General features: G+C 39.4%; 1 protein-coding gene across 1 annotated transcript in view; it reads right to left on the bottom strand.

Annotated features, from left to right (window-relative positions):
• coro2ba (coronin, actin binding protein, 2Ba) overlaps positions 1-21,316 on the bottom strand; it is a 45,716-nt gene extending 24,400 nt beyond the window's left edge. The window contains exon 1 of the mRNA XM_051378373.1: positions 20,853-21,316. Within this exon, the coding sequence (XP_051234333.1) occupies positions 20,853-20,867 (15 nt within the window). The 5' untranslated portion in view covers positions 20,868-21,316. The remainder of the gene's footprint in view (positions 1-20,852) is intronic.
• Between the last annotated feature and the right edge of the window lie 382 nt (positions 21,317-21,698).

Genomic DNA, 21,698 nt, shown 5'->3' with positions numbered 1-21,698 from the left:
TGATTAAGATTAGGCAAATTAACTATGGTCAATATAAAGTGAAACTAGAACTTTTGGGTTTTATTCGAGAAGTAAGAAATCTTCACACAAAATTTAATTTGTAATATTGCTAATAACCATAAATTCAGGCTTGTAACAGAGCCTTTCCCAACAGTATTTCGTACGTGTGATTCTATATGTTTATATAATGACAGTAGTTTTTTGAAAATATTTCTGGTTTTTAGCAGGGTTTTATAAACACCATTTCCCATAAGCCTTAGACCTTCGAGGGCTCAACATCACAGCTCAACAAAAGATTCCCTGGGCAAGTGGTTTAGCTCAGAGTATAACAGCAGAACAAAGAGAAACACACACACTGTAGAGGCTATTAGACAGCAGAGATTACAACTAAAATGTAACTTAATGACTTTAAGTGAGAGCTTTGGTGAATCCAAGTAACAAAGACATAACTATCTGTGCTGCAGTGATTGGAAATGCTCATGGGAGCTGTGTTTTTTTCGGTGCTAACAAAGTAATCATTGATTAACTTTGTAAAACCACATAGGTTTCCGTTTCTAATAGAAAGTGCTGTATTATATAGAAAATAAACCCCAAGAACACACTTCATTTGTTCACAAAGACCAATGAAAGAAATGCTGAAGGAGACATTGAACTGAGTTACAGATGCTAGTGGAACACAGGCTGGCCTGGACGTGACATTATATAACTTCGACTCTCTATAAGCAAAGCATTAAGCAAACCAGGTTAAAGACTACAGTTGGCAACAATGACAGGCAGCTGTTGTTAGTCATCACAAATATATAAGCAGTCAATAAAGGAGAAGTTGGCACCTTATTGCAAGGTGCACTCACAAGTTTCCATTAGACGATAGACCATAAACACACATTTAGACCAAATCTTATTTCACATAAAATCAGCTGAAACTGATGCAGACAGAACACGCTCTATTAACACTCAGGCTAGTGAAACAAAGGCCATGCATGCCATATTTGGTTACAGCATTACATACAGACAAAGGCAGAAAAAAGTTAGGCACAACCAGCACTGCAGGCGATAGCAGCTGTGAGTAAGTGGCAAATAGAATAAAATAAAACAGAATAGATTTAACACACCTGCTCCAGCAGCCCAGAGTAAATCAGTCCATCTGGATTCTTGTCGGATTTTCCAGATGGCCAGTTCAGGAATGTTGGAAAGGTAATCTTTTATTTGAGTCTGCATTAATTTCAATCAGTTGAAAAGAGAGGTCACAGGAGCTCTTGGAACTCTCTGTCTCCATTGTTTGGCCCATTAATGTCTATTATATTATTTCTGGAGTTGATCAAACAGTTAAGAAGCTGTATATTTTGCCTGTGATGGACAGTATTTGTTGTATTGCGTAAAAGGTACTTAGCCCCTTTTGTGACCACAGCCCTCTCTATGTTATGTTGGTGTGAGTCAGACCATCTACAGTACCCACTGACTTTGGTGACCTGCTGGCTTTCACATTTGCGATTCAGGGGGAAATATATTGACAACTATCAGATGGATTGCCAAGAAATTAGCTACAGACACTCAAGGTTCCTAGAGGATACATTTAAATGCTTTAAAACAACTTTGACTTTGACTTTGATCTTCTGACTGTTCCTTTAGCGCCACCAGCAGGTCATTGTTTTCATTTATTCATTGAAATATTTTAACATCTACTTAATGGATTGACGCCAAATTTTGTATTCATGATTGCCAGATTATTGTGATTATTATATTGTCATAATGACTTTGGTGCTGCCTTATCCTCTAGTGCCACAATTAAGTTATATTTCTGTTTTTATTGAGACATCTCTACAACTACTTGTTGGTTTGTGTCACCCTCGGGATGAACAGTAACAACTTTGATGAGTTTATGATTTTTCATCTAGTGCCATCATCAGGTCAAAACTTTAATTTGTCCAATACTTTGGTTCATGACCAAATACATTCCCATCAGCCTCACCTCTACTTTGTGTGTTTAGTGCCAATTTGCAAATGTTAGCATTGTGAGCTTGTTGGCATGCAGATGTAAGCACTTATCTCATAGCTCAAATATTGTTGTAGCTCATAAGACACAACAAAACATGCACCTGCTTATCAAAGCATTGCCCTATAGCACTACTAGTGGTCAGACAGTTGTACCTTTAAGTAACCAACAGAAATTATTTAATTTTTTTAAAATTTTAGTAAAAAAAAAAAAAAAGAAAAAAAATAAAAAAAAGGTTTTGTTAAAAAAGGAAATAAAGGGGGGTTTGGGTTTGGGGGGGGGGGGGTTGTTGGGGGGGGGGGGGGGGGGGGAAGAAAAAAAAAAAAAAGGGGGGGTTTTGGCCCCCCCCCCCCCAAAAAAGGGGGGGTGGGGGAAATTGCCCAGTGTTATCATCCAGGTATTATAATTACTAATGATATATACTGTAGTATTTCCTAGACATTCGGATATGTGCTTTTTTTTAATTCCTTCTCTCTAAAACATACTGTATTTTACATTCAAACCCAAACTAGAGATATATTTTCCTATTCCACTTATATGGTCAGTCATTGACAACCAGAAGAAAGCTCTAAATTAATAATCTCCCATGTGCTTTCCTGTCCTGTTCCCCCAGGAGTTTCTGCCACATGCTTTTTGGAGCATAATGATGCGAGCTGAGCCTCACACCCCGAATGACTGAGGGGGGGTTGGAGACTCAAGGTGGAGAAAAAGTCCAGAGGAAAGACAAGAGAGACAAAAGAGGCTGGTGACAAAAGAGAAACAGATAAAGGGAGGCAGATATGCTCTTAAGAGGGAGAGAGGGACTCAAGGTGAAAGAGAAGGCAAGATAAGAAGAGAAAAGAGAGGAAGAAAGGACAGAGGCAGGCCGACAAAGAATGATTAAATATTTAAAGAAACAAAGAAAAAAAGCAGACAGAGGAGGAGGAGCTGAGGAGGCTCTCACCAGACAGAGATTAACTCCCCTCTGTCAGACCACCTGCTTGCTCTGCAGCACACACACACACACACACACACACACACACACACACACACACACACACACACACAGTGAGACAATTAAAAATTAAAAAATATTTATATTTTAAGTATCTAAAAACCCGTTGCCCATTACTGTAACACTGTAACATCAAAATAATTTAAGAAAGCAGTATTATAGCAATATTTAAGCAATTATCTTTTAATGATCTTGTGGTACCAGTGAGCTGTCAGTTACTGCCTCCTTATACCTGTGCATAAATAATTGTTGATACAATGGGAGAAAGGGACACTTTGTTTTGTAATGATTATATCAAATTACTTTTAGCTCAAAAGTTGACGTAATTATTTGATGCTGTTGCAGTTTGAAGAGACAACTGGAATACACAGTTTTCATTATTTATGTGGTGGACATTTGTTTGAGCAAAGATAATACATAAAGATAATTGATGGTTGTTTTAGGAGAAAGCTTACAAACATTTACAGCAGCAACACTACAGAAAGTTGATTCATGTCATAGTACACAAATCTCATCAGCTCTGAAATGAAATCCCTCTGGCAGTGGTTCAAATTGAGATGGCCAAGTGGCACTGAGCCCAAGACACAGGAGAAGGAGATGAAGGAGCACTTTCATCAGATTATTGAAATCCATCACTGATGTAAGACCACAGAAATGAGCTCTGTGGAATGATTAATCAGTCTTGTGAGTTATGATTTCAGATCTGTTAAGATATTGCATTTCAAGGTGGTTGCTGATGGAGCACGTCGACTTACAGGAGGTTTGATCATTTAACTCAACACCTGGAGACTGCCAGGAAACTGGCATTAAAATCATCTCTTGTGAGTCAAATAGAAACAGCAGCTCTGTCTGATGTGCATGCTAACACTTTAGCCTAAAGTATGTTAAGAAACTGTGGGTGGATGAAATTATAAGATATATAAGATAAGATATTGCATGCACACAGAGCTACGGCATCTTCTGAAGACACAAAGAGGGAGCTCTTGATGCTTTTCTTTATAAGGTACAAGTTAATCAATGCACACACTCTGCAGTACACTGGTGCATAATCACCCTTTGTTATGAAAGACACTATGGTTTAATTCCATTTAGTTACTATAGTTGGGTGTGAATGCTTTAATATTATTTTTCTTCTTCTCCTCATTATTATTATTTTAGGAATGAAGCAGAAGCAGGCACTTCTTCCAACAGCCAGTGTGGTCACATTTCTGACACTACACACACAAATCTCACTGCATGTGCTCAGCAGGCTCTTCTCTTGCTCAAAATATCCTGATTTCGGTGATAGGAGTTACAGTCTGGGCGCTAGAAGCATAATCATGAGTATGCCACAGCTAAAATCTCTATGAAATGAAGCCTCTGATCCAGGAGACACACAGCAGGTGCCATCGCCAAGGCAACCTTTAACTGGAGTTGGGAGCACACAACTGATTGAGATCTCCTAATTAATCCAGTTTGACAAACAGGATGACAAGCAAAGAGAAATAAAGACAGACACATTTTTCAAGCTTTAACCTCAGTTCAAATCTTATAATATTCAAGATCTCAACCACATTATGACATTTATTCACTGTTCAGATCCATCCATAGTAATTTGATTTTTTCTCACTTGTCCAACCAGAATACTCCTTCATCTTATACAAATTAAATTAATAATTAAATACAGCAGTTCATGTTACCCCTCTATTTTGAAACCTTAAGAGACATATTCAACTTTTCAGTCCCATTCATAGTAATATGACTCTCTCACACTTTTCCAACGGCAATAGTCTTCCTGTTCATAGAAATTAAAGCTAGCTATTCAATATAGTGAAAGCTTTTCAACACACCTTGAAATCTTAAGTAATTAATTAACATTTTATATTTTAAACCTAGCAATACAGTTATCATTCACTGTGGATTGTTATATTTTTGAGACACTTGAATCGACCAAAGCCATGATTAATGTTATTAGCAACAACTGTGCTTTCTTACCACGACAAAGTAAATTGTTGTGTAAAAGGCCTAACCTGACTGATAATTACACATCCTAACACACATTCTAAATAGAAAGTCTGAGTTGGTGCTACAACACAGAAAGAGAAAAGACTGGCACAACCCGCTTCTCTTCTCCATTAAAACCATCAATCAAACCATTTACTGGTTCCAACACTGAGTCATTTCTAATACTTTAAAATCGTCGGATCTCTTCTCATACAAAGCATACAGTATATTTATTGCTCGGTTTTTCACAAGTCTGGGAAAAGCTACTTGTTCATCCAAATTGGATGAGACACAAAGCTTTGAAGCTCAGAACCGCAGAGACTCAATATGCCAGGAAATGCTGCTCGACTGTGTCACTGACCAGATGAACAACGTTTTGGTATCTCTACCTCCTTTATCTATTACTGTCTGTCTCGCTCTATCTTTTCTTTACTATCTTTTCTTTCAATCTCACTCTGTCTCTCTTCACATGGTTAGACGGCTGGAGAGCGTGAAAAAGCGAACCTAGACAGCTAACGTAGCCAAGCCAAGTGCCAGACCATCTGCCTGGCCAAGGACTTCTCCATTCCTGACAATGACCTTGGCAACAATGATTTGTGCTGCTAGAATACTGATCTTCTGTCATTTGTGTGATACTGCTTGAGAAGACATGGATGAATATAATAATTAATCCAAGAAGGGACAGATTCAACCCAATTACCAGCACTAATCGTAGTGCCAAAAAGCAAAGAACACTTTGTTTTTAAGGTTGAAATAGTACTTTGAATATGCATTTATAAGTTAAGATACCTGTATACGACATTGGTCAACAAATAGAATCATTTTTAAGCCAATAAAGTTTTACATACAATCAATTTGAAGTAGTGACTTTTACTATGACTATGACTAGCCTCGCTGGTGGTTGTTAGAGGCTAAAAAGTTCCTTACATTGCACAATATGAAAATGTTGAAGGATCAAATAATAAACTGTCAATTGTCTATCGTTAGGGCCTTACTAATGGGATCGATGTGGTTTGTTCTATTTGAAACTTCAACTTGACCTTGAATGTTCACTGCAAATTTCTTGCTAGCCTGTGCAGTCCAGATACTAATTGACTGACAGAAGGTGCAGATGCAGTACACCAGTACTGAAAAGCTATTATAGAGCTATCAGTCTGATACTGTTACCCTGGGCAATGGGATAACCAATGTCCTGTACAGGAACCTCATACACGTCAATATCAAATTAGTGCACTAGGTCAGTGCTCTGTGATCTCTTTATGGTTACTCACAATTTCATGGAGCAGTTGATTCACATTGAAGGTATGGAACTACTACAGGTTAGATGAATTTATATGTAGAAATGTTCAGTTTATTAAAAAGGTGACATAGTAAATGTACTTGCACAAGCATAGGAATAAAAATGTAGTTAAATCAAAGAGAACATAACAAGAGAGTTTGGCCATGATGCTATTTAGAGGGCTAACTGGGCCCAATAAAATCTACTGTTGTTGGTTCTTCAGTGCAAATGACAGATAGGCATGTCAGAGTCTATTATCATGGGCGGGATACAAAGAAGGTCCAGTGTGAGAGACAAACAGATTGCAGCAATTTTGGCACCTCTGCCAGTTTTAAAGTGGGGGCAGGGAAACTCCAGATGTTCCTGTTTATTCAGTGCAGAGGCCACGTGGAAAGACTTCTAATGGGTTTTTCTACAGAAGTAAGCAGGTTGAACCACAGCTGTAGTAACGACCTATATTGTTTCTATAGGCAACAAATACAAGGTTAGAAGTAAAGCCAGTGTAGATAAAGGGTGGAGATCATCAAAATCTGGTGCATGAGATGAAGAAAGAGATAGGACTCTTCATCTTCCTGTCCCTTTCAAACCAACACACACACACACACACACACACACACACACACACACACACACACACACACACACCCCCACATGGTTAATAGCACCACATGCACTCCTGCACATCTGAGATAATTTTTCTAGTGTCTCTAAAGTATTGTGGATTTTTTACAGCTTTCTGTTCAAGAAAATAAAACATGCCTACGTTGCACATCAAAAATGCACACACAAAGAAAGAGAGAGAGAAACGTGCAAGCTTGTTAAGCCGCATTTGAAATGACAGTATTCCCATATGTGGGTGAAGGTTAATGTGTTGTGAATTTGACCTATTTCAGAGGAGCCCCTCTGTTGATGAGCTCACCCAGAGAAAACTAACCTCAGGACTACAACACTAATGCTGCTGTCATTCTACATCCATGTGCATCCACTTGTTTATTATATGTTTACCATTGTTGAAGAGATTTATTATACAGTCTATATAAGAGTATGCCACACACACGGCAGGACAATGTTTGGCTACAGCAATATGTTGGATATCTATTATATGGTCACTCATGCACATCTTTCCAGTCTGTTGCATTGATCTGTTTATTGCCAACCTATCAATTGGACCTCTGTAGTACAGTAGATCCTGTGTGTCCCAGTTTAAAAGCCAGTCATAAAAGCCAGACCTCATTTCACTATCCTCTGTGGGGACAAATATTTAATTTAGGCTGTTATTCCATAAGGGATTCTTTATTGGTACCATCTCCCTGCTGTATCTGCTCACTTCGAGAGTCATACTTTGTCTTACAGTTGCTTTTGTCTATACCAGTTTTCTTGTGTATGACAGTGTTGTGGATGGACTGGACAGTAATCTTGTCAAACAGATTAAATGCAGTGAAGTTATTAAGTAATCAGTGATGACACATGTTAAGAGTAATGCTATTTAGTTTTTAGAGCTGAGCTGTATTGTAAACTTTATGACACACAGGTTGTCCTTTGAAATAAGAGTATTTTCAAGTGATGTTCAAAATAAACATTTGAACTCTATCCTGTAGGTATATTTTCACACTGGCTCAAACTTTCTTCCTCCTTATGGAGAGCCCTTGACACAGATATGAACTGGGACAACTGATTTGCAGTGGCCTGGCATGGGAGAAAAAATGTAAGGAATTCAGGAAGACGGATCCTCTGAAAAATCAGTGTAAAAAAGTGTGTGCATATATGCATGATTGTACTGCACAGAGGCAAAGTTAATCTTTTTAGATGTGAAGCTCTATCATACACGCAAACCGCATATTCAGTTGTTTTCAATGCAGAATGATATTTAGACGAATCTAAATGAAACAATGTACTGAACACATATAAATACATGACACAAATGTCTTGTTTCTGTCTCCTTCACACAAACACTCTTATAGGCTTTAAATGCAAAGCTTCTTATCCATGTGGACATTCAACAATAATTAACAATCATTACATTTATATTTTCAACATTAACGTTCTGTCATTGCGTGTATCAGGATTGACACACTCCTGCTTTGTATGGGATACAAAAATAGCCTCCAGGATTTAAGTTATTTCGTGAAGTTATAGCACGACTGAAAACCAAATCCAAGGTGAAAACCTTAACAAGCAACTACAAAACTTCTCCAAAACAAACAAACAAACAAACCTACAGCCAAATTGGTCACTTGACAACTAATAAATGGGCAGTTGGAAAAATTGGTTCAAATCCCAGACAGGGGCTGCCCATGCAGTAGTTAAACCTCCCACTATTGTTTGCTCAGTCAATAATTTTGTGCAGTTGCTTTTACCAAAATGACAGATACCCAGCTCATGCAGCTTTTATAAGTCATATATCATATCATGAGCAATACTGGAAAAGTGCTAACTCTCAGTTTCACAGTTGTTTCCAGTGCAGACCATTTACAGTTTTACAGAGGCAATCAAGGGATGCCAACTCCACCCAGCAAATTAATTGCATTTCTCTGGAGCAGCAGAGAAATAGTGGTGGTGTTGTAGGATGGGGTTTCAGACTTAATATACAGTTTAACATTAAAGCATCTTATCTTTCCACGGCACGAGGACCTGCTTCATTTTTGCATGCCTTTCTTTGCTGCCCTCAGCGCCTTTCCAATCCAAACCACAACAGCTTTTTTTTCCCTGACGAAGTGGAATAATGTCTTTTAGCCTTTATTACCCTAAGCTTAGGAATTCACAGATTCCATTCTTTATTGTCAGGAGCAGTGCCAGACTACGATCCTTACCTCGTGTGACCGACACAAGGAATATCAAGACAAGAAAATAGCTAAAATACCTGGCTAGCAGTTTGTTAAATGAGTCTACATTATTCTGGCTAACTGGTCCAAATTTGTTTTAGGTTATCTTTGCTAACAGTATGTTTAAAATTGTGTAAAAAGATGTAGTGAGTATTATTTACATCACCTTTACATAGGAAAAAGGCATGACCACAACAGCAACTAACATGGTATGGTTCAAAGAATAGGGTGGTGCATAGGTGTTTACCTGAAATCTAGGTTCAATCCCAAATGAGACTAAACAAAACACATTAACAGCACAAGTTTTATATACTATATAAGTTTATTAAGTTCTTACAGGTGACATGTGTGCAGACAACTTCATACTTATATAGCCAGCAAAAACAAAACAACATGGGCACCCCTTATTGCCTCCAGGACTTTCTTATCACCAGGCAAATTTGAGTCCAGTGGTGTTTTCACCCCTGATTTGGTCAGACAACTCATGAGAAATCAATATCTGTGTCTCTTTGGCTTTTCTTCAACTATAAGGTGCAAAGAGCTCAGAATGTGATGTTGATTCTCAGTGGGATCAGCAGTATTATCAATCCTTTTACATGAATTTATTTTAAAGTTTTTCTATTTTTTACCATGACTAAAGCCTTTCCCAAACATTAACTTTCTTGTTGCATGTCCTTTCATAATTGTTATCTAAATCTCAATCCAACATTAACAAAAAAATTTGTTATACTAGCCGTTTATTTTTTTAGTAATTAGTATTAGCAATACTTTGATTTGAGCTACATCTTGATCAGGTCTTTGGACCCGTCCTTCGCCTCATTGATGATTGTTGTTACTCTCCTTCTTTCTACTTAATTTCCTTCCATGAACCATCTATATAAATAAATGACCTGACACATCAGCACAGACCTAGCAAACACTCTCAGCTGCAGTCAGCACCTACGGTGAAGAAGCAACGGGTTGGACTGCAGACACAGATGGCTCAGCTGGTGAATCCTCCCAGTAAATAATAACGCAGAGAAAATGCATACAGTAGGTCTACATACAACAATGCGGTGGCCCTAGGATTTCCCTAATCCAAGTGTATACACATTTCTTTCACAAAGCCAGCACAGTATTATAAAAGTGTTTAAATATTATTTTCCCTCAAATATTTAAACAAAATTAGAAAGATGATTGAGGTCGTTTTCTAATCAAACTGAAGAAAGGAACATGCAGGTGCAGGACAATGTCTTTGAAAAGTTCAAGTCTAATGTGTTTTATTAATGTCATAAAAACAATGCATTCAAAGTAGCAGAGAATGCATTTAGTCTCTGACATGACTGGATTAATATGAATTCTAATGTACAATAATTTATAAAGGCTCTTTGTTTCCTCGCCTCTGTTGTTGGACTTTTGCTTTTTAGACAGACAGGCTTACCCACTGTGTTACCATAGTGACAGCACTGGAGATCCAGACAGCTGGAACTAAAAGGAAATTCTCCAAAAATAAGGACCGATTGACATTTATACTGACGATTCCCACTTGTGATGAAAAATATCTGGCAAAAACTCTGGAAGAAGAACTTAATTCCAGTATAAATCAAACAGAGTGATTGTGCAGTGTGGTGTTGTTGTCTATACAAAGGTTTTCAAGACATACACAGTATACCTATGGCTATTTACTCCTCTGTTGGTCTCAGGAAGGTGTAGACAGCCAAAGAATTCCTATGATCAACGTGCCGCTACTGTTCACCTGACAGCTCGAGCTGCAGGATAGTTTGTTACCCGAAACCATCTGGGAAATCATTATTGGAAACAGTTTGGAAAAGGGCTGGCAAAAAAAATACTTGGCAGGTGATTGGATGAACCATCTGTGTATCAACAGGGAACTTCAGATCAACAAACCATTAACAAAATCAAAATCTTACTACATCAGGAGAAGAGTGAATATGAAGAAATGTTCTCCAGTTCTGATATAACTGGTGTTAGTAGCAATTACGCTAACCTCTATGGGAGCCACCACTGTTGTATTTTGCTGGTCTTCTCACTGCGTCACACCTAGCACCCACCCCTGTAACAATTCCTCAAAGGACGTTGACTGGTCGGGTACCACTGAACCAGCCACCAGCACACAGATTGAAGCATGGAAAAATGGATCCTTGCAGCTCTCTTGCAAGATTACAGATCCCATTCCCTCCTCAAGGCACACTGACCAACCACTAGGAGTCAGTAGTGCAGCAAGAAGAACGCTCTCTTTTACCAACTTCCCACCTGTGAACAATGCTACCACAGCAATAGTAAGACCCAGGTCTGCAGAGTCAATAGCTTTCCCCTGGTGCCACCTTGCACCTGATCTCTCCATACTTCAATTGAACTCAATCAAGCCTTGCTTCTAAGATGGATTGCTTTGGTCAGACTTATCTATCGTACTGCTGATATACCAGGCTTTATCTGTGGCTCAGAGCTGACACTTTCGCCATATACTGAAGCCGTTATAAGAGGCTTATGTATTTGTTGTTCATGTGATCTCCTCATGGGCTCATCAGTTAGTTCAGTACAGTGAACAACCATGACGAGTTTTTCTGTATCACATTTGTAATGAATAAATAATAGCACAGATTGTAGCATGATTATTAAAATATGTTCTGTATAAAAGAGAGAAATAGTAGAGATATGAAATGAGAAAAAAGGCACAGGAGGAAAAGAAATGAAAAATGAAATGAAAGTATTTTGTTCTCTTCTGCAGAGAGACAAAACATCTATATTTACACTGCTATCAGTGCCCATAGGCGAAATACAGAGTTGAATTTGACCCTGATGAACTCCAGTACGGATGTCTCAGTGTGTGTGTGTGTGTGTGTGTGTGTGTGTGTGTGTGGAGAGAGAGAGAGAGAGAGAGAGAGAGAGAGAGAGAGAGAAAGAGAGTGGGTGGTAGTATCATCCACCGAGGATGTGCTCTCACTCGTTGCCCCACTCCCCACTCATTGCTCTCTTATGTTCACTCACCTCTTTAGCGCTGTCTTATTCAGTGTAGAATAGAGTTCTACCTGCAGTGTTATACACGCAAAGATAAATTCATAATCTATATTCTCAAATGTCTCATGTATCATATTTATATCCAGCATAAGACATCACAGTACATCATGCCTGACCGCCATACCACGTGTGAGAAATAAACAAATCACAAAACATTAGGCGTCGGTACTGATGATAGAACATACTTCAAATGTGAGTTGACGTTGCTCAAGCATGCAAGAAATGAAAACACAGCACAGTATACAGCATTGCTATTGTCAGCCTCATGCCTGGGTGTGTAATGTGGGATAAAATTACGTAAGTAGATTCCACAACACTTCATCAAGCTCCCCAACCAGGCAGCTACTGTTTCAGTGAGAACATGGACCACCCTTATTCTCACTGCAGTGGCAAACTAATGAGCTGCATTGTTGACATCTGTTGACCACTGCAGCTATTGCTAGTGCAGCTGTACTGATACTCAAAGAATTCATTCCTTTCTCAGTGCCTCTTTTCACTAAAGGGCACAGGTTCGACTAGAAGAGATCTATATATTAATATTTAGCTTTCTTTGTGATTATTAAGGGGACAATGTGGGCCTTATGGACATTATGCCTATTGATTATGATCATTGTACTAACCTGTCTGATCAACTGACTGGTTGTGTGACTGGTTGTGTTTCTTTCTTTGAGAATAAACTTATTATAGTTGCCTGTTGATGAAGGTAGACCTAGTTAAGTCATAATAAAACATTTTTAACACCTGCAATACCTTCATAAAGGTTATAAGGGGGTGTTGCATCAACTGTAAGATCATTTTGGAGGATGTAGTTTCTGGTACTGTTGAAGGGGGTGAGAAGTGGTTCTGGTATTTAGACTCCCATCATTGATATAAATGGGGTGGACAAAATAACAGGAACATCTATATTGCAATGCAAAAATTAACTGATTTTTCCCCCTAATTTTGTCATAAGTGCTGGTCTGACCAGACCTTTAGACAGCCCCTCCAGGACGTTGTGAGGTTGTGATGGCAGCAAGTAACACAAATTCAAATTGATTTGTCCATTCACTGCAACTTTTTCAAAAATTCATCCAATTATTGTAGTCTCCTGAAACATTGAGCCATGAGTCCAAACAGTGTGATTTTATTCTCACTGGAACAAGTTGCCTTTGATTTTTAATATCATAAAAATAAATTCAATATCACAACTATTCTTGCAATTTTCACGTTCTCTCGCAATTTCATTGTAAAAAGAGCCTAAAAAGAAAAGAAAAGCTGCCATGAAAACAGGCATTTGCCATCAGGCATGCCACAACAATCCCAAATAAAGCCGACAAAGTCCTGGAGGGACTGCTTAGACCCCTAAAATTGTGATAATTACTTGTGGGACTAAAGACTACCGAGAGGGGAACAGTCAATGGCTATTACTTTTTTCGATTGATTTTTCTTATATAAATAACATTCAAACAGCTGCTGCAAGCCATTCAATCATTAAATCTGTTTAAAAGTGTCCAAGCCGGATACTGTGTGACAAGAGAGCCTCTTGTGTCACTATAACTCTGTTGTTACGGCCACAAGAGTTTTAAGACCGTCTACAACGAGATAGAGACACGGATAAAGACAAAGAAAGACAGATAGCTAGATATAAAAAATAAAGCAGATAGTTGCAGCTTTACGATATAATACAGACTGAAGGCCAAAATGACATTTACAAGAGGAGACAAGAGACAGGAACAAATTGGAGATCTCGTACTGATACGTATAGCATTAGTGAAGGAAAAAACATATGAGAATATATAATGTATAAAGGAAATGATAGACACAACCCATCAAGGAGAGTAATTAACAGCAAAGAATTCTCAATAAAACTTTACAACTAGTATTGAGTCTATACAACCAGTTTCTTCATTCATATAAATAATACAAATGATATGAGATAGTTAAATTTCCTTAAATTCAAATGAATATTCAACATAATAATAATTCTTGAATTGGAAGTAATTGGAATTGAGTAATTATCTCATCTCATTCACACTTAAAGGTGGGGTCAGTCATTCTGGAGAAAGACAGCTGATTGTTGAGTCTCATTTGGCAACACAAAGTACTGGTGTTTGACGATCTGACCTTTAAGTGTTGAATACCAGCCTACTCATACAGACAGACAAGGGCATTTTACAGTGCACACGATCCTTTATATCACCCATCCCTTTCACACAATTGCAGACACTTGCACATACAGAGTAAACCCCCATCTGTCTCAATGCACTTATTGCCTTGTCCCCAGGGCCCACAAACAGGAAGCACATCCTATGTCCTGATTGTACAGACTGCGCACACACACACACAGATTCCATGGGATGTTCACCTAATCTCAGCTGGAGGGGAAAGGGGATGCTGGTAATGGTCACTCTCTCCTGTGTCTTTATTTCCTCTTGAGGATGTTAGCGAATAATTTCACATGATTCCACCCTCTTTTATTCCAGCTACCTCCCAAAGGGGAATCCAAAAATGAACACTTTCATCCAACAAAAGCCACAACAAAGCTTTCCTCTGTGCACTTTTCGCAATGAATTCAAGCCATACTTTTGTGAGAAAGTCATCTACTATATGAGAGTCTGGATTGTGTGAATGCATTTGCAGTGGAGGAATGATTTATGCAGTTACAAAAGGAAAGAAGAGTTTCCCAATGCTTTTGGAAATATACTGCAGGCTTCTCACACAGATTTGAAAAGTACAGTTTTAACAGACAGTCTCACACACACACACACACACACACACACACACACACACACACACACACACACACACACACACACACACACACACACACACATACTGAGCAGGGTAAGGAAGCTTTCTGACAGGCAATGAGCTCATGAGATCTGAATGTCTTCCTGTGGTGAATGCTTTTCTGTGACTTTCTCACAACTATTTCCCTTTTTCCTCCTTTTTCTCACACTTTTTGTCTGCCCCCCTTTTCACACACAGACACACAACTTGCTCTCCCCATGTTAATTCTTTTATCTGCTCCATTTAGGGTGAATTTAAGAAACAAAATAGCTTAAGTCAGGATTTAGTATTCTTAATCTGCTAAGCTGTTGTGTATTTTTACTACTCCAAGAATAGCAGGTTTTGGGTTGCTAGGTTGGCGATTCATCTCTCTGTTTAATGTGTCTGTCTGTGTGTCGGTGTGTTTGAGAGAGCGTGCGGGTAAACATTAAGCTTGACAAATGGCTAGTGGTCTAAATCAGACTCAATTAAGATTTATGGTGGGCGAGGTGCCCCTGAGTAAAGAATTTAGACAGTTTGAGTGTGGCTGTGCGTGTAAACGTGCATGGCCTTTCCAGAGCAAATGTTTATTTCTTTATTTTGATTGGACAAATAAAATCACTATTAAACCATATAAAAATGAAACAGGATAATCACTGAGATTTGTCAGAACTTTAATATCTTGAAACATATCTTCGTCGTTTTATGCTACGAGAGTCTTAACAGTCTTAAAGTTAACAGCAGAAGCTGTACCATAAACACTCTGAAAATGACTTTCAGACGTCTTTCCAACCACATGTGTGTGCCTGACATCAGAGCAGCGTGGGCCTCCTTCATAATTGGGGTGTTTGCAGATATGTAATTGCAAACACACTTAACACAGCTGGAATGCTACTTTGGATTATATAGAATTCACGTCAGTACGGTTAAATATAAAGCGTTTGCGTTTGAGAGAAACAAGCATGTACGTGTGTGTTCTTGGGCTGAGTTTTATACCTCCAGAATCAACACATTTTGGCAAAGTGAATACATCTATACGTGCGTAGAGGAGCAGGAGTACGTGGTGTTTCAATATTATTATTATTAGTCAAGGCTCAAATGGTTTAATCCTTTGCAGGGTTCACCTGGGTTCAAATTAAGACACAAATCTTGAGTCTGACCTTTGTATGCATACATTCAGGGGTGTGTCTTAATTGGGTAAAAAAAGCATTTGTAAAATCTTATTTGAGGTTTTTAGTTTGAAGGTTCAGTTAAAATAGGATTAGGGCGAGGTTAGGGGTGCAGTGCAGATGGTTAAGGTTAGGCTATGAGCCAGAAAACGAATGAAGTCATAAAGGCTCCTCTCAAGTATAGCAATAAACAAATAATGTGTGTGTGTGTGTGTGTGTGTGTGTGTGTGTGTGTGTGTGTGTGTGTGTGTGTGTGTGTGTGTGTGTGCCCGCCCGCCCTTTGGGAACAGACAATCATTTATCACCACATGGACTCCCTTTAGTGTTAACTGGGGAGCGTTTTTGCTGGTGTCTAAAGGAACAAAAAGGGGTACTACCAAAGACAGTCCTCCCCCTTTTCATCTTGGTCACTCTTCTCCTCCCACAGTGTCCCTAAGTCCCATCTCCCCAACCCCCTCTCTAGCCCTGCCACACTGGTCTTTCTGTGGTATCCAACCAAAAACAACTGGACCATTTTAAGGGGTTGCCAAAGGGGTATTCAAAAGAAACGTCCAAGTGGCCTGAGTAACTTTTTCTATGCCAGCAGCTTGCCGTTATGCTTCATGAGACAGCTGAATAGTCTGCTAAATGCTCAGAAATTGCTTTGAATATGAAACAGAATTCAGTCCTCCTGTGCTTTTATTTCCCAACGACGCTGGTTGGAGGTCATTTGGCAGGCGAAGAGCTGGGTGACCTCAGCCTTCTGGAGAGGTCAGTTTCTGGCACAGAGAAATCCCACTGTGGCCATTGTGCCTATGACTTGAGCCCCATGGACTGAAAGCAAAACTAAAACTGACAGGAAGGTAACTCAGGGCAACGATCAATGCTACAGCGAGCCTCTGTTGCCCCCTGTGTTGTTGGAGGACAGTGAAGTGGTCTATTGAACGCCGAAGTCTGAGTAGTTCTACTGCATGGGTTTGTTCTTCCTACTTGTACTTTATGTAATGGCACAGCTGTTAGCTGCAGGGTTTCATTTAGCTTCTTTGAGATGAAGTTGAACAACCTTTGCGGATGTAGACACACACACACATTCACATGAGTTGAGTGAGTTTTAGGTCAAAAAGACAGCAGATAAACAGGTTTGTTCTTTTGCTGATACCGCAAGATCTCTAATACTCTGTACTGATTTAGTAGTAGTGATGGAAGTTATCCACCTACACATAATGTGTCTGCCAACTCACACTTGTGCCCTCCCACCCACGTCCACACACTCATACACACACAGACATACATGCAATCACAAAGCAACTGAGAACAGAGTGTCCAGATATAGTAATAACAACCCCTTGCCTTGCCCTGATGTGCTCGCTGTGTTGGCAGTTTAGTGTTACACCACTGAGAGCAGCATGCTGTGTGCAGTATTACACTTCTCACTCAAGAAAAACACGTTATTTTATTTTCATTACATTATTCTACTTATTTTCACATCACAGCCAAACAGTGGAGTATGAATATTCTGCAAATGAGTCACAGTAAAGCCCAACAGCATTTTTAATAGCAATTACACACAAGGTAACTCTTCAAGTACTATATCTGCAAGATGACTTCCAATGGAAATTAAAGGATCAGTGTGTAGGATAGAGTGAAGTTAATATAGCAATGAATCTGCAGATTGCAACTAACTGAACACTGCTTGCCTAATCTAAAGCCAGTGTTTGGTATCTGTTTTAGGCCTTTGATATTTCTAGAACCATAATTTGTATTTTGCAGTACTTTGTAGTACTGTGTTTTTATTCATAAAAAACTCTATTAAGTAGTGCAGTTAGGAGTGGCAGCATTTGTACAGGGTTGATTATGCTCATAAACCTACAGTATCATAAAATAATTTAGATTTTCAATTTTAGGTATTATGATATTTGGTAGAAATATGGGATAAACCTCCAGGCCCAAAGAAATGATTGCCAGTAGACTAAAGTGTTGGTGCTAAAAAGCTAAAGAGCTTAAAGTCCCGTCTCACAGAGGACTCAGTCCAGTAAGGCCATGTTTGAAAGCAAAGGCCATGGATTTGAACATGCAATGACCTATTTTCAATGTCAGCATTTTTTCAGTGAATGACAAGTGAATGAGTCTCTCTTTCTATCTATCTCTATCAGATAAGAGATAAAAAACTAATACATGTGTATTTCCCATTTGTGTGTTTCTGGTCGAAGGTGTATTAGGTCACTGCTATTACAAGCATCTCTGGTGATGCATCATACATTCAATTTCTCCCTTTGTCTCACTGAAAAAGTTGTTGATGCAAAATATTTTACAGCAAAAAGGCATAGAGCACAGAAATTTCACAGCCTTACTTTCCAACTCTTTTATTTAGCTTTTACTTGAGTTTTAGATTAATCAGGTGCAGACCTGCTAATGAGTCTGAGGAGATAATCCAGGTGGCGATACTCTACTGTAATTGTACTCGCACGTGTGTGTAATTCTATGTTGTGCTGGTTCAAACACAACATAAACACACGTACAGTATGGCCAGAAGTGTCCCCTCATTGATTGATACAGATGAGACTCTCAGCCTCATTTAAAAGGGGTGGATAAATTGAGCTTACCCCCTTCTACGCCCCTAAATTATGGCTCATTTAAAGAGACAACATGACTGTCATGCTTATGCTACATATGTAAATATCCCCATTGTGAATCATTGTAATCTATATGCTAAGAGGTCAGGCCAGACCATACAAATCTTGGTCTGATACTAAGTAGGCATTGCAGGCGCTGTCTCTCCAGAAAATTGTCAGACTGTGTCTGTATGCTGAGGGGTAGAAGGCTGTTTAGCCCTGTCAGCATAGAAGCTCTTGTCCTGTATCCCTCCCAAGGTGACTTCTCTGCTGTTGGCAGGCATAGACATGAAAACAGCTCTCTGGACTCTCTCTCTCTGTCTCTCTGCTTCTCCCACACACCCATCATCTTTTAGATACCACTGGATAATGGGCTTTTGTACCTTTCACACAGATATGTCAATGCATGTTTTACTGTGGTCTTTCCTTCTTTTTCTTCATTCCTTTCTCCTCGTCTCTTTTTCATAATTGCAGATAGGAATCAAAATTCATGCAAAGACAAAAGAAATTATGGGTGTATTCATTAAAATTCTCTTCAATGCCTCCGGTCTTGTCTACAGTCAGATTTAAGCTTTGGCTTCATGCCAACACATGAGTACCTGACCTTTTTCCTCTTTCAGTTCTCATAGTGGAGAATGTCCACCTACGCAGCGGCACACACACCTCCCACACAATCTCTTTCACACACAGGAGGAAAATTTGTACTTTGAGAGCAATCGTCTGTGAATTTGTGTTCGAGACTGCAGGCTGGAAATACAAACTACGCCACTCTGTATTAACAGAACTTTTGTGTGGAACTTGCAGGTGTGTGATCATAAGTGTGAGTAAATAGGCCATTGTCCTGTTGTCTACAGTGGGTCATCTATTTTGGTCCAGGTTAATTCTCTACATGGGAGTAGGTGTGCTAATTTCCTCTCTGTGTGTGTCTCCTCCTGTTTCTCTGTCCCTCTCTCTCTTTGTCTGTCTCTCTCGCTCTCTCTCCTTCTGTTAATTGATTAAGAGGATTCAACCGGCTGCTGCGGCGTTAAGCACAGACTCTGCGACCACCAACACACACTTGGATGCACACAAACAGTGACCCAAGCGGGCTGACACACCTACTTTAAGATCATCCTGAGACTAGCACACACACATTGTTGCTGTCACTTGAGAGGACACGGCATTGACTTATATCTATTTGCAGGGGAAAATATCATAATCTTAAACATATTGCTAAATTCCTAACCCCTAGCAATCACCCTAACATTAACTTAACCCTAACATTAACCAAAAACCAAGCCTAATATTTAGTGGTTTCATCTACGGATTGGGTCTGAGTCCCCATATTTTGACAGTTTTACAGTTTTTTCAATTAAATCTACATTTTGTACAAGATTGTACAAATGAGGTACAATCCAAGCCACAATAGATAAAGGAGAAGCCACAATATGACTGAAGCACACTGATGCTGCCGAAATCCAAAATACTCAAGTTATGTCTTATAAATCCGCTGTAAGCCAGAATTTGCATATTATAATGGTAATCTTTCAGTTAATTACCATTATAAATCACTATTTGTTAAAGCCACAGTGGGGATTTTAGGAAATACGCTTTACTCCCTGTAGCTGCTGGTAAACAAAACACCAGGTCCATCAGTATGGACCTTCTCACCAGATCTAATATTATTATTAATAGAAATTAATAAAACACTTTAACCAAACCTGCCAAACAATATCATCTGCATCTCTCAACCAGGGAGAGGAAGCCTTTTACGAAACACCTAAAAGAAACAGTTTAGTCTTCAAATGCCAGACCTGATACTTAATTTTTTTATAGTTTCATCTATATAAAGTTTATATTTCTCCTACACAGATAAAAAGAATAACTTTTTTCAAACCCAGAATCAACTCTTTCCTGTAATCAGCTGCTGATTAGAGAATGTAATCACAGAATTTAATGTTGGTCTCATCATAATCAGACTGCATTTCTAATGGGTACATACAAACACACATTAACACACATCCTTAGGCAGCAGCAGCAGCATCCTGATAACCTTGCATTACCCGGCAACTCCAACAGCACTCAAAAACTCATCTTCACTCCTCCACAGACAAACAACACACACACACACACACACACACACACACACACACACACACACACACACACACACACAGGAGAATAACACCTTAAATAACCTTCACTATCCAATCCAACCCAATACCCAAATCACTGCTGACAGGCTGAAAGTTGTTCCCCATCCAAAGCTGTCTTACCTTTGTGACAGTCATGCAGAATCAGTAGGTGAGGAGCAGGCCAGTGTCCCCTTCAAGCAAAGAGCAACGCCGCAGGAGTGGCAGAGTGATGAGGAGGAGAGGAGGGCAGCTCTGCTGAATATGCAGAGAGAGGGAGAAAAGAGGAGGGGACAGACAGGTTAGTGTGTCTGGCTCACTAAGTACAGAGGGGCTGATTGCTGCTGCTGCTGCTGCAGTGAAGTAATGGCTGGCAGTCGGCGTGTGGTTGGTTACTACAACAGGGAAAAGCTCCTCGCTAGGATACACCCCTCCTACCTCCCTCCCGAACTGCACACACGCAGACACACACATACACACAGATGATGCACACAAAGTCTGGCTGTCCTACTCTCTCGCTCTCTGTCTCTCGCAATATGATTACTGATGGGCTAATACAGCTTATTGATGAGCAGTCAGGCACGGCTGCAGGAGGAGGCGGGAGCAACGCTGCCTGGGACAGGAGAGGAGAGGACTGCAGAAACAGAGAGAGAGAGAGAGAGAGAGAGAGAGGGAGGGAGGGAGGGAGTTGGACACTGTGTCGCAGTCTGCTACTCAGGCATGGAGCTAGCTGCACGTCATCTGGTGTGTATAAATGTGTGTGTGTGTCTGTGCGTGTAAGTGACACAGGCATTGATGAGAGGAGACAAAAATATTTTAGATTTTCATTCAAACTACACTACACTACTCATCTAGTATTTCTATATGTACACACAAGAATACACATAGAGTATAAATAAGGTAAAAGTTGTAAAGCTGTACATACGAGGACACTCTTTGACTTTGTTTATCTCCTTACCCAAAACCCAACCCCTACATGTATCCTTTAAT

This window comes from Dicentrarchus labrax, unplaced genomic scaffold (genome assembly GCF_905237075.1).
Source record: "Dicentrarchus labrax unplaced genomic scaffold, dlabrax2021, whole genome shotgun sequence".
NCBI classification, from domain to species: domain Eukaryota; kingdom Metazoa; phylum Chordata; class Actinopteri; family Moronidae; genus Dicentrarchus; species Dicentrarchus labrax.
Note: the sequence above shows the minus strand (reverse complement) of the source record. Positions and strands in the feature narration are given on the sequence as shown.